This window comes from Mytilus edulis, chromosome 3, assembly GCF_963676685.1.
Source record: "Mytilus edulis chromosome 3, xbMytEdul2.2, whole genome shotgun sequence".
Lineage (NCBI taxonomy): Eukaryota > Metazoa > Mollusca > Bivalvia > Mytilida > Mytilidae > Mytilus > Mytilus edulis.
The window spans coordinates 86,982,938-86,996,541 of record NC_092346.1 but is presented as its reverse complement, the minus strand read 5'-3'; the positions used below and the strand labels follow the sequence as shown (position 1 = coordinate 86,996,541).

At 30.9% G+C, this 13,604-nt stretch overlaps 1 protein-coding gene across 2 annotated transcripts; it reads right to left on the bottom strand.

Moving 5' to 3' along the window:
- Nucleotides 1–2,155: 2,155 nt before the first annotated feature.
- Nucleotides 2,156–13,519, bottom strand: LOC139517682 (signal peptidase complex subunit 2-like). 2 transcript variants are annotated; one of them, XM_071308974.1, is made up of 5 exons: nucleotides 13,439–13,519; nucleotides 6,296–6,379; nucleotides 5,163–5,323; nucleotides 4,597–4,731; nucleotides 2,156–3,496 (listed from the first exon to the last, which is right to left on the bottom strand). In XM_071308974.1, exons 1-5 carry the CDS (start codon nucleotides 13,469–13,471, stop codon nucleotides 3,310–3,312), a joined length of 600 nt encoding a protein of 199 aa, XP_071165075.1. In that variant the 5' UTR covers nucleotides 13,472–13,519; the 3' UTR covers nucleotides 2,156–3,309. The 2 variants fall into 2 exon arrangements, with proteins under 2 accessions (XP_071165075.1, XP_071165076.1); XM_071308975.1 differs by having other exon boundaries at nucleotides 13,407–13,500.
- Nucleotides 13,520–13,604: the final 85 nt, after the last annotated feature.

Here is a 13,604-nt window from a genome sequence, read left to right as displayed (position 1 = left end):
AAAACTTAACATTGACAATGGTGAACCATGAAATTGATTGGTTGTTGTTTGCCTTATGTACAGTGGATAATATTTCCTGCAGTTTTGGGACAAGAACTAATAAACAATAAATGTAATAGGCAAGTCATTTAATTAGGGATTTTTGAACTACGCTGAAAACTAGTATTGGATAGGATTAGAAATTTGACATTGCAACAGGCCATCTATATATAGAACAATCAGAGATGTTACAATGGTTCCTTAACGTACCAAGAGCTTGACACCAATAGCTAATGCTGTCATGATTCTATGACAAAAAAATACCAAATCAAATGAGTGTTGGTGTAACAAAAATGCCCCTGCCTGCATATTTCTTTTAAAATGGGGTTACATTAAGACACAACATCGATCTATAAGTCTTCATAATACAATTAAGCTCGACATCTGTAGCCTTCACTAGTACAGTTTTCATGAAAAGTCAGAAGCCAGAAGAAACAAAGAGCAAACTCAATCTTTAAGTCATCACTATATAATGAACCGAAAAATCCATTCAGATTTGAGAACTATTTGGTGTAATGATAAAATAGTAAAACAAAGACTTGTATATACACTACTTTGTTTATCTATGTATCACTGTCATTTTGATTTAAATAGTATCTTTTGTTACCTTTCTGACATCAGACTTAGACTTAATTCTTTAGTTTTAAACTAAGTGTATTGCTGTGTTTCTTTATTTTTTATTGGCTAAAGGTATAGGGGGAGAGTTGAGATCTCACAACATGTTTAACCCGCCATATTTCTAAGCCTGTCCCAAATCAGGAGCATTTGGCCTAAAAGAACGCAATAATGTATAACACTTTATTCCAATGGGTGCCATATAGAACTCTTTCCTTTAATTTGAGTTCATTTGTATATTTTGGAGTTTAGTATGATGTCCATTTTCACTGAACTAGTACACATTTTTATTTAGGGGCCAACTGAGGCCCACCTCGATGCAGGATTTTCTCGCTGCATTGAAGACCCATTGATGGTTTCTGCTGTTATCTGCTTTGGTTGTCTGTTTGACACATTCCCAATTTCCATTCTCAATTTTATTTATAAACCCTTGGTAGGCTAGCAATATATGCTAGCCACTTAATAGAAGGGGGCATACAAACTAAAGTTAACTTTGCAGTTGCCAAGGTCAAGGAAATTGGACAATTTTAAAACTATAAGATATCTACATATTAGATACGTATTATCTAGCTGTTCTAGTTTTTGTTCAGTTTTGTTACAGACTAGACAAAAAGGAATCTTCCCCAACAACGGTCCATAAGCATCAACTCTAATGCTCTTTACTTTTCTGGTTTTCAAAATTTTGATAAATTTATTGGCGACAATAGCTCAAACTATCATTACTTCTAGTTTTAACTGTTAACTTCAAATGCATATTTGTAAATATTTTATAACATCATTTTGTGTAATCATTGAATGTCAACTTGTTAACACAGCTCTCTTACAATTCTGTCAATTCCAGCTCTATTACAAGAGTGAACATGTTGAAAAGTCTTAAGTCTTGTCTTTTTACTGATGAGTGAATCGTCTGTTGCAAGTAGGACTTCAGTTTGTGTTTTACAAACATTCAAAACCTGAAACTTGGAACTCCATCCTTAATAAATGCAGAACAGCATGGCAACGATAATAGTGCAGAGAAAGTGATATTAACCTCCAACAATCAATCAATCAATTTAACAGAAATATCTAAATAAGTATATGGCAATGTGTATACAGGGAATGGATTATTCAGGAAGCTTTTCTACCATCTAAATCCTAAAGCTTTATATAAATAATTCACACCTTCATGTCTGCTGCCAGGTTATCATCCTTATGTCTCATATTTAAAAACAAAACTCAACCTAAAACAAATTGTTTTCTGGTCCCTTTCAGTGATCATTATACTTTAAATGGTTTGATTTCCTCTGCTTTTCTATTTATTCCATGGTAAAAACTCTAATATAAATATAATAATGGGACATAAATCAAATTTGACATCAGGTGAAATTCCCCAATATTTCATCTGAAGTGGTTCACAAGATTTTGTCAAGACTTCTTTGGTTATTAAAACAGAAAAGGCATCGCAGAACGATCAGAAACTTAATCTCCTCATTGGCATAAATAAAGACCTCATATGTATCATTTTTATATACATTTATTCCTTAACCGAGAAGTTTTACAAAATGTTTTACAACAAAGGTACAAAATGTTCTTACTATTAACAGCACCTCGTAACAAAACTTCAATTATAGAATTATAATATGCACATACAACATAAGAAGGCACAGAATACAGTCATTCCTGTCATAATTAAACAAATGTATTAGTCAGCAATTTATTGTAAAGTTAGTGTTGATTTAAGAGCAACAAAAAATTCAAATTAGTATATGGATTAGGATAGGTACAGAAAAAGGGGAACAATTTGGCCACATAAAAAGCAAAATAATTTAAGCAAAAAAATATTTTTTTAATACCGGTAATAGGAATTCATAACAACAAAACATTGACACTCTAAGTTGTAGACAAAATTCAACACTAGAATAAAGCTCCTTTTTAAAAAAATCATTTTAATGACCAAGTTAACTTTCAAACCATTAATAACAGATTTTTTTATAAAACATCGTCCAAGAATTTATGTCGTTGCACCTCCATATAACTGAATGAAAATTTAATTCACAATTTTGTACAGTCTCCATGGCATATAGAATAAAATGAATATATATATATGGTGGTTTTTTTAAAACAATAATGGCACTGATATTCATTGGGTGAAATAAAGCTACCATTGTAGACTTATTTGACATTATCTGTGATTTTATCAGGAATACTTTTTTCATGTCAATTCAAAAGGGGAGATAATTTAACTCAGTTGCACTGAGTGTGTTAATTTTTATAACTTTTAAAATTCTTTTGCATTAAATTCATTTACAGGGTACAATGTTGTTTCATTGCCATTTTCAGAACTACATTTTGATTGGTTTTAAACTGGTTTCAAATAATAAGACAAGTTGGTACAACAAACTTTGTCACATTGTGTAAGCATGAAATTTTCTCTTTTTTACAGTGAAAAACAGATATAATGAATCATAGTAACATCTTACTCTCAAAATATATAAATTTACATTTTCTTACATAACATGAAATGATTAAATAAAATATTTTCTAAAGAAATGACTAGTCAAATCTGATTTTTCTTCATAACATTACTTCAACTTCTAAACATCATAATTTAAAACTTTTTTTTTTCATATAGCACTCAAGACACCAACAATTAATGAAAATATATAACAAAATGTGTCATTCTTTTTTGGATGCAGCAGCTATTCTGCCCTGTAGTGTTCTAACTTCAGGTTCAAACAGTTTAAATAATAAAGTGCCCTCTTCATCAAAATAGTTGTTGACTGGTCTCTCTATTTCTTCTGATCTGCAAAGGCCTGTTTTTCCATTGGTAAATGTCATTTTCAGTTTATACAGGTGAGTGTACCTTTAAAATATAATTGCAGAATACTATAATAAAAATTCCTTTATAACTTATGTAGAACATACTGGTATGTTTCATTATAAACTGACAAAACTGATCTATGTTGTGATGTTACACTATTGGTTTTCCCGTTTGAATGGTTTTACACTAGTAATTTTTTAGAGCCCTTTATAGCTTGATGCTCTGTGTGAGCCAAGGCTCTGTGTTGAAGACTGTACTTTGACCTATAATGTTTTTTTTTTACACCTTGTGATTTGGATGGAGAGTTGTTTCATTGACACTCATACCACATCTTCTTATATCTATATAGTCAATCAAATTGACAACTTCTTTTTATTGATCATAAACACCTATAGAACAGTGACATAAATTATTCTAAACCAAATAATGTTTAAAGATATGATAGTGAGATTATCTTAAAGTCATATGAAACCGAGTAACTGGTGAAAAATAATGTTTCTTGAACCAATGCATGTTTATATCATAAAACTTAGTCCTCTGTGCACGATTTTATCATTTTTTACGCAAATATATCGTATAATCGTCAATTTTTTCTCTCTCTGTCTGTTAAGATTTAACAAATATGACTGCTCATTAAATGCCGTGTTTTGAAGCCAAAGTTTACCGATTGTCACCTAATGGTAAACAAAAGTCACTATGCATACGGAAAATATGTCGGCGAATTGCTTCCTGGAATCAAGCAAATTTTAAAAATAAGTAAGTTTCTTCTAAATGGTGACAAATTAAAGAATTTTCCTCAGAAAAAAGTATATGTACATAAGTTGTATCCTTAAAACTATCCATTTATTTAAAAAAAACATATGCATGATTTTTTTCAATTTGAGGTTTCATATGACTTTAAACTTTAGTTGATTTCTGAGTCTTGTACACCATTTTATTTAGGGGCCAGCTGAGGACCACCTCCGGGTGCAGGATTTTCTTAGTGCGTTGAAAACCCATTGATGGACTTCAGCTGTTGTCTTTTCTTTGGGCGGGTTGTTTTCTCTTTGACATATTCTCCATTTCCATTCTCTATTGTATTGAGTAAGAAAATCGTATTGGAAAACTATATGACTTTTAAGGCCAGGTCTTAAATAGCTTACTTTTTTAGTGTTGAGGCTAATTCCCATTTATCATCAGGTTCTAATCCTGCTTTGTCTTTATCTGCTGCTACCAAGAAAATATTCTGTTCCATATATGTGGTATATAATGTCAAAACTCCCATCAGCATGAAATATCTTGTGTAGAGTTAAAGAAATTCATTTTGATGTTAAGATAAATAGCTATTTCAATTAATCCTTACATTGACATATTTCAATTGAATGGTTGAAAGCAAACAAATGACCCAGTATTGTAAGAAAAATATAGCCCCTAGAGGAACAAAGGAACTTGAATTGCTTAGCCGTCAACCCATGTACATCATGGTCGGACATAGGGATCATTTACCCAATATGAATTTTAACAGGTATTCAAAAAACTGCTGGCATTAAGATATTTCTTGTCTGTTTGTTATTTGATAGCATAATACAAATGTTGATATTTAATTGGAAAACTTGAATGTGCAAATTTTGCAAAATATTCAAGAATTTATGATGGACAGATGTAAAACAGTATACGCTACCAGTTCCTTTAGAGTGGAGGAATACAACCTATTTAAATATAAGGATACGAGAGAACACAAATGATGAGAATTGGTCGAGATTCAGGAAACGGTCTGATGTAGTCCCATACAAGGGCAAAGAGGGAAAATCCTACAGCTACAGTACAAATCAGTAAACGCAGGTCCATCAATCTGTGTTCTTCTTTAAAACCAAAATTGTCTGTCATCACCTGTAAATATCAACCAAGAAATGGTTATTAACTAAAGTTTGTATGATAGAGGCATGTTTTATCAATATATTGCTACCTTTACTTTAACTGTCAAACTAGTTTTTTTTTAATAGTACCATGAAATTAAAGACTTTTTGTACCAGTAAAACCACTATTTAACCTACACAAGTCAAACAAATTCAATAAGTAGTGTTCAGGTAAGAGTAACCAATGAAATGTATCTGTTGAGATTATCCATACATTTGTTAGCAAAAATTTGTTTTAATTTGTTGCTTAATAATAAACTTTGTATTGTCCATTTCCTGAGTAAAAGAATGAAATTAAAGTCATGTCTGGTATATAAAAGTAAGGTGTGTTTCCTATTCATGATCACAAGATAAACAAGGCCCTATCTATCAAATGGCTCTTGAAAACAGTAATGCCTGGACAAGTCAGGAGCGTGTAATTCGGTGGTTCTCGTTTGTTACTGTTCTACATCAGCCTACATGTTTGTTTTTTGTTCATTTTTTTGTAGATTAAATAGGCTGTTAGTTTACTCATTTGAATTGTTTTACATTTGTTATTACAGGGCCTTTTATGGTTGCCTATGCAGTATGATCTTTGCTCATTGTTGAAGGCTGTACTGTGACCAGTAGTTGTTAATTTCTGTGTCGTTTGATCTATTGTGAAGAGTAATCTCATTGGAAATCATACCACATCTTTTTTACATAAAGTAAAAAACAAACTTTTCACATCTAAATATACAACTACAATCAGTACAATGGATTAACAAAATGTTTTGTTTTACTGTACGTGATGTACAATGACTTTTACATACTGAAGTTTCATTTATTTATATCATATATATATAGGATATATTCTAGAATGGTTGATACTCGACTTCATGTGTTATAAGTTTATAGAAAACTAGTATTTTGTTAAACACTGTAATGAGTTGTTTTTATTTGTAGCGAGGTTGATATTAAATCCTACCTTTTTAGCAGCATCATCTAAGGCATTTTTTATAGCAGAACCGTCCCATTTATCTATCTTTACAGGCTTATCATCTGCTTTCCACTGAAAATATAAAAAAACATATGATGAATAAAAGCTTCTTTTTATCATCCTTAAGAATGAGTTTTTTTCCCCTAATAAGGCTTGTTTGTAAGCAAAGATGAGGGTTGTTGCAAAATTGCATACTTGCAGTTGGCAAAGTAGTGGTTGTTTGTATTTGGATTCCATGCTTGATTCCACTTTAGTCTTGGAAAACATGATTTATCAATTAGTAGTAATTGGCTTTGAACTAGCTTTCAATATATACTCTTACATTTGTATTAAGGTGCTTTGTGTCTATTGTTTTTGTGATTCATACCTATCTTTCGAGATGAGCAAATTGCTATTAATTTTAAACATTTGTTTATAAGTTGTGCTGTTACACCACTCACATATCTATCATAACAGTTGGTAGTTATGTGGTTGTACCTTTAGTTATTTTGAAAAATCGTTGGTGCTTAGGAGGATGACTTCGAGACAGAAAATGTTTATTTTTCTATAGGCATGATAGGTAAGAGTGGAAAATCTTAATAAATCCTGGCTTTTTATACCAAAATAATTACTGTTTACAATATAGAAACAAAGTCTGTGGTCTTTTCAAGATTTTCAAGAAAGATGAATCTAAGTCATAACAAAAAACAAAAAACCTGAAAAATTAATAACTAATATAATCTCTGGTAAATGCCACATAATTACCTAAAAAGAAAGTTATAAATATATATCTACAAAGAATAATTTCAAGCATCAGAACAAATACACCATCACCAAACATCAGTCAAAGTATTAATATCATTACCAACAACTCAACCAAGGATTGGTTTGAGAAATTTCAATGGACAAACTTAACATGCTGACTTTCTGACTCTTTGAATTTCCGTGTTGGTTGATAAGATTGTAATATAAACCATCAACTCAAATATAAATCAGAGGATAGACATTGGACCATCACAGAGTTCCTCTTTATCTAGATACAATTGTTTAGTAAAAGAAATAAATGGGGAATGTGTCCGTGGAACACAGATGATGCCCCAAATTGCATAACGTTATACAGGGATGTAACTCAAGAAAATTTGCTTGAGGCTATTTTTTAATATCTAAAGAACGGAAAAAGAGATGCCAACAAAATTCAAACTTCTTTGGTAACAAGCATTGTGTTTCAGATTCATAACATTTGGCTGAGGCAATTTTAAGTTAGATATCCATTTGTAAAGGGACATAACTCTAGAACTATAAAGTGACACCACCAAAATTCAATCTGGATCTGTGTTTTTTTGATAATAAGCATTGTGTATAAGTTTCACACTATTTCATAAAATTTGTCTGAGGAAAACTAATATAAGAGAACAAAAAACCAATTTCGAGATGTATGAATGAAGGATAAAACAAATAATGATATCCCTGATCTAAATCTGCATTTCATGGTCCATGCACATTGATAAACAATGGTATACCCAGACCTTTCACTAAACCATCATGCATAAAAGTTTAACAGAGATCAATCAAGTATTAGCAATGATTAGACCATAGTAAAAATGTATTGAAATGGCTGTCTGTAGTTTATGATTTTTAGCCCTTTTTTGCACCCTCTGGTCAGAATGTATAATTATTCACAACTTAGTTGTGTTTGAAAACTCAATTATTGAGATTTTGCACATTAAATTTCTATATTTTATGAAATAATCTGGCATGCTTGAAAACGTTAAACATGTTAAAAATTGATAGAATTTGATCATACCTTTTGACACTTGAATAATTATGAATGTTTTGGGAGAGTGTGATTAAAAAATCATGTCTTATAAAAGAGAGGCAAAACTCAATGTTAACTTTTTCAGTTTTAAAAGACTAGACTAGTTTTAAGTCTACTTGATATATTTAACTAATTTCTTCTACAGATTGATCTCTGAAACTAGAAACTAACCTGTTCTGATTCGTTCTACAATATCAAAAGTTCAAATGTATAAATAACATTCCTAAAAAGACATAATATATAGCCATAATATAAAGCCAGTACATTAAAGTTAACTGATTTGTCTGTATTGACAACAACTATCAAAGATCAGAATAATGACAGGACAAAACCAAAACATAAGTTTCATTTACGTACAGTAGAAACATTAATATACTAGTGAATCAATGTTTCAAATACTAGTTTGCTGGGCAAAGAAGATGTCTTTCCTTTGTTTTCCTGCTTGCAGTTGATAGAGGAAGACAGTTATCTGTCACTTGAATTCATGCTTAACATTTGTAGAAAGAGGTTGGTATTTTGTATCCATGTTTGCAGTTGGTATAGAAAAGAAGGTTTGCATCTCATTTCCATGCTTGTAGTAAGTACAGTATGCAGATGTTATCTCGATTCCATGCATGAGGTTAGCAGGGGAAGGGAGATAACTGACTTTTATTTCCATAAATGAAAAGGATATATATGGTGTATCAATTCATGTTAGTACAAGTAGTGGTATATTAAACTACATATCATCCCAAAGTTAACATTACATGACACTAAATTGATATTTTGTAGTTATAAATAAGGTTTTTATTTGTGTAAACTGTAAAATGCAGGTTTTCTTGACAATTACTGTTTGCAGATGACAAGAAACATTCAGATTTCCTAGCTTTTGAAATTTTTTTAATAATTAAATGGCTTCATACTGTAAATTCAGAAATTATTGCATGCATTTATTATTGCAATTTTGTCATTTTAGACTTAAATGCGATTTTAATTTTTACGATTTTGAGAAAAATCCTGTTACATTCATATAAAATATTTCAAAATGCGAGTTTAAATTATTACGTTTATAACTCTGTCTCATTTTTCGCAATAATAAAAACCTCGCATTAATTTCTGAATTTACAGTAATTGTTATTAATAGAAAACAAAGTACAGGTATCCACATAATCTTTTCAAGAAATCCAAGAAAGGTGTCTGTAAGTGTTAGAGTAAATATGAAATATTTTCAAGCAGTAGAACTACATTTGTAATACACCATTCCCCATGCCTATATATACATTGTACAATTTTCAAGACTAATTTAATTCCGAGAGTTTTCACTCGTATATCATCATGTTTTAAAATGACATTAATGCAGCAAGAGCTTCTGTAAAGTTTAGAAAAAAGAATTTAAATTGGATTGTTTTAAAACTCTAATTAATGCAGTAAAATAAGAATATTTGTTCAGAGAAATGACAAATTGTCTAAGTAGACTGAGTATAATAAGTCAGGCCAAAATTCTAAGTTCAAATGGGCATAAGGCATAGAACACAAATTGATCCACAATTTCATGTTGATATGCACATCTACATGTACATACAATCAAGGATTTGTATAGTGCTCAGTATACAAATCCTTGATACAATGTACAATAATAGTATGTCATTATTTTCAATTCATGAATTAACATTTATGATTTAACCTTACATAGTTTTTTTTATATAATTCTATGAAGTATAGTGAAAGGCTTTTAAATCTATCAAAATATTTATTACCCTGTACATAATAACCTATAGTCAAATCTGAATTGAGCTTAACATGGTCCATGCACATGATAAACAATGGTAGACTATTAAGAACTGTCCACTAAACCATCATGCAAAAAAAAATGAGAGATCAATCCTTTGTCCAAAGTAAAGTGTTGACACTTGTGTATTAAAAACTTAATTTTTCAAGACATAAACAATATTTATTATGAGATAATCCAGCATGCATGAAAACCTTTGAGATTTGATAGAATTTTGTGTAAATTTCCTATATTGGAAAAGAACTAATGGAGAATACAAATTTCAAATAGTTAACTAATTTCTAAGTATCAAATAGTAATGATAGTACAGTCCACTTTCTTTAACAAAATTCATTTGCATTTTCATCTACAAATGTACATGTATATGGTGCTCTACAGATTGATCTCTGAAACTAAAAACTAACCTGTTCTGATTCGTTCTACAATTACAAAAGTTCAAATGAATAAATAACATTCCTTAAAAGCCATATTATCAAACCATATATATATCTTTATTAGGATGGAGTTTTTTTTCTTGGTATAAAATGAGATGAGGGGTTTACACTGGCTGAGACAGCATTGAACCCTATCATAAAATGCTAATATACTCTTGGTTAATATACTGTTTCAACATACAGCAGTTGCACATATCCATACAAATATGGTAAGCACTTAATTTGTTCCAGGTCTAAAAATGTAGTAACTATTAAATGTCAGCACAGTCATATACTAAAATATATTTTCTATCACTCAAGATTCATTGAAATAAAATTTAAACAAAATTTGTTCACCTGTAATCCCTGTATTTTCAATTAAAAAATACTGAACCACATATTTTTTTGATGTGGCCTTAAGGTCCAACCGTTAATTATATGGGGACGAAGTCCACAATTATGGTAGAAAAGTCAATAAAAAAAAAATTTAAAAAAATCGGGGAAAATTTCCAGAATTTTTCATTCTACTTATGAACTCAAATCGTTAACTTTCTTTTTCAGATCTACTTCCTGTTCCGGTTTTCCCTGCATTTGCGCAAAAAAATCTACTTTCCTTTCCGGTCTTGTTTGAATAAGACTTGGAATAAAATATATATTTATCAGTCTAGTAAAACATAAGATTGGAACTCAATACAAATTCATTATTAATAATTGTTTGATATGAAAAAAATGTTACCTGTTGAAAGCGTTTCTTTTGTTTACATTTAATATGATGTCATAACTTAAAGAATGTTACAGCTAAATCCCTTACAACAGAACCAAACTCGGAACGTACGGTGTTTCCGTTTCTTTTATTAACATGTTTGAATTTAAATAAAAATAAAAATACAGACTTCGTCCCCATTCACAGGTTATGCCTGCCTCATATTATAAAATAAAGCTATAACAGCTGTACATGTATACCAGAAGAAGAAGAAGACTCAAATTATAAGGAGCATGATGTATTCTTCGCAATGGCAAAAAATCATTCATTATATATAGGAAAAAAGGTTACAGCACATAGTTAATGCATCAAAAACAGAACGGTGTAACTTTTAACAGAAGTGCAACCTCCTGATTCATGTAACATACATTGTAAGCTGAAAAGTAAAATCAATCATGCAAACTCCACCTGTTAAAATTACCCTCAGGAACTGATCAGCTAGAACCTTATTTGGGCTGATTCAGTGGGGACAGAAATGTTCATCCCACTTTATAATAAGAAACTTATGAAAATTGAATTGAACTGTACCCTTGGAAGGGCTGTGAAACTGTATCTCAACTTTTTGTTACATTTTTTGGATAATTTGCAGACCGATTTGACTACATGTAGATGATGATGAAACAATGTGATGATTTTACCAGAATTCCAGTTCCACAGCTACATGTTCCAATAACACCATTTTTTTCATCGTTTAATATTGTCAAAAGGACAAAAAAAACAACCTTTCATCGATCCCTAGATCAGCCCTGACTGGAAATTGTTATTTGTTTATCTGATCAGTTTTAAATGAGATTTGAAAGATTCTCATCACTACAGTAGACTAGCTCTATTGGCTGTTGAACAACTTGATCATAGACAGCAATCATACCAGTGTTCTCCCCAGGATTTTTTTAAGGCGCAAAATTCAAGGGCGCGTAACTCCTTTTTTGTAGTGAACTTTTGTGATCTGAATCAATCAGTCATAAATCATAACATGCAATATTGCTTTGTGTTGTGTGTTTAATAATGCAGAGAATAAATGAATTTATACAAGAAATGAATAATATACTATATTTATGAAATAAATTGATTTTAAACACAAAAGTTATTTATATTCAGTCAATTAAAGAAGTCAAAATATAAATATTCATCTCTGTACTCTCTGCTACTTCTAGGGATATTGTTTCAAGATAGTGTTATTTTGTTTATTTGTTGATTGTCACATAATATGTTCCAGACGCACGGACTCACGATCGATGTTCAATGATCATTTTATTTCTAAAAATATGACAGTTTGAAACGAATTTACCTTGCAAGCAACATTTTTCACTTTCAATTAAAATAAATTACTTCTCGTTATCTTTAATTAAAGTTTATTTTAATTTTTTCAACAACAAATACTCTCGTTCATAATTTTCATCGTAAATATCTTTAGCAATGTGTATTCAAATCTATAACGTGTATTGAACACGTTCATTGGTCGTGTTTCAATAGATTCTTCTTCTCGACCAATGCAAAAAATTCGTTATATAAATGGTCAAGTAAACACACACACGATGCTTAAATACAATGTATTTGCGATCTATTTCTTCAATTTCTGCACTGAAGATTTTAATTTTTTTAATTTTCTTCTGAAAATATCTATCTTCTTGATGATCATTTACGCTATTACATGATAAGTTAACATAGTCCAATACGGCTGAGATAAGTGTGGCTCAGGTAAAACTATATTATCAGATATTGCGTAACACTGACCGACCTCTCTTCTTCTTCCAGCGGTGATCAGCAACTTGACAATTTTAACCAACATTTATAATGAAAATGTGAAAATTAACACGCTGCGGGATCAAGTAGTAAAAGCGGCCAATTAAGACGCTGCTGGATTAACAAAAATATTATGAAGGCGCTGCGGCACCGCACCGTCATATCGGCCTGGGGAGAACACTGATACCACCACATCATTTATATATATTTAGCTTTAATACACCTTATCGCTAATCCCGGCTGACCAGGCCGCTTGAACCTTTGACGTCAACAACAATCACTTTTCCATTGTGGCGTCAGATATTTTGTTTTATGACGTCAAAATTTTACGGGAACCTGTGTGATTTCTAGCAATGGCGGACAAATAGCGATAAGGTGTATTTTGCACAGGCACTTGTTTCTATCCATACGAAGGTCGACTATCCATATAAATAGATGTATATGTATAGTCGACCTTCGTATGGATAGAAACAAGTGCCTGTGGTATTTTGCTATAAAGGCAATATTTTCCGCATATGGAAAGTGATTTCCCGAATTTCAACGCAATACCATTGTTCAAACAGGCATGCAACTTGAAAAACAGATTTTGAAAATGTTTTGTGTGTTGTTTAAATTACAAAATTTCTCATCATTGCTAAAGAAAAATTACTTTGTCCATCAAGCCGGTCTTTTTTGAAGCCATCTCAAAAATGAAACAGGAAGTACACGTATAGAAGGAGACTAATCGAAAACCAAATAGTGTATACTTAATATTAAATAATATACTATCAACTCTATTTTGGTGGTCATATTTATAATAATAATTAGACTCTCAT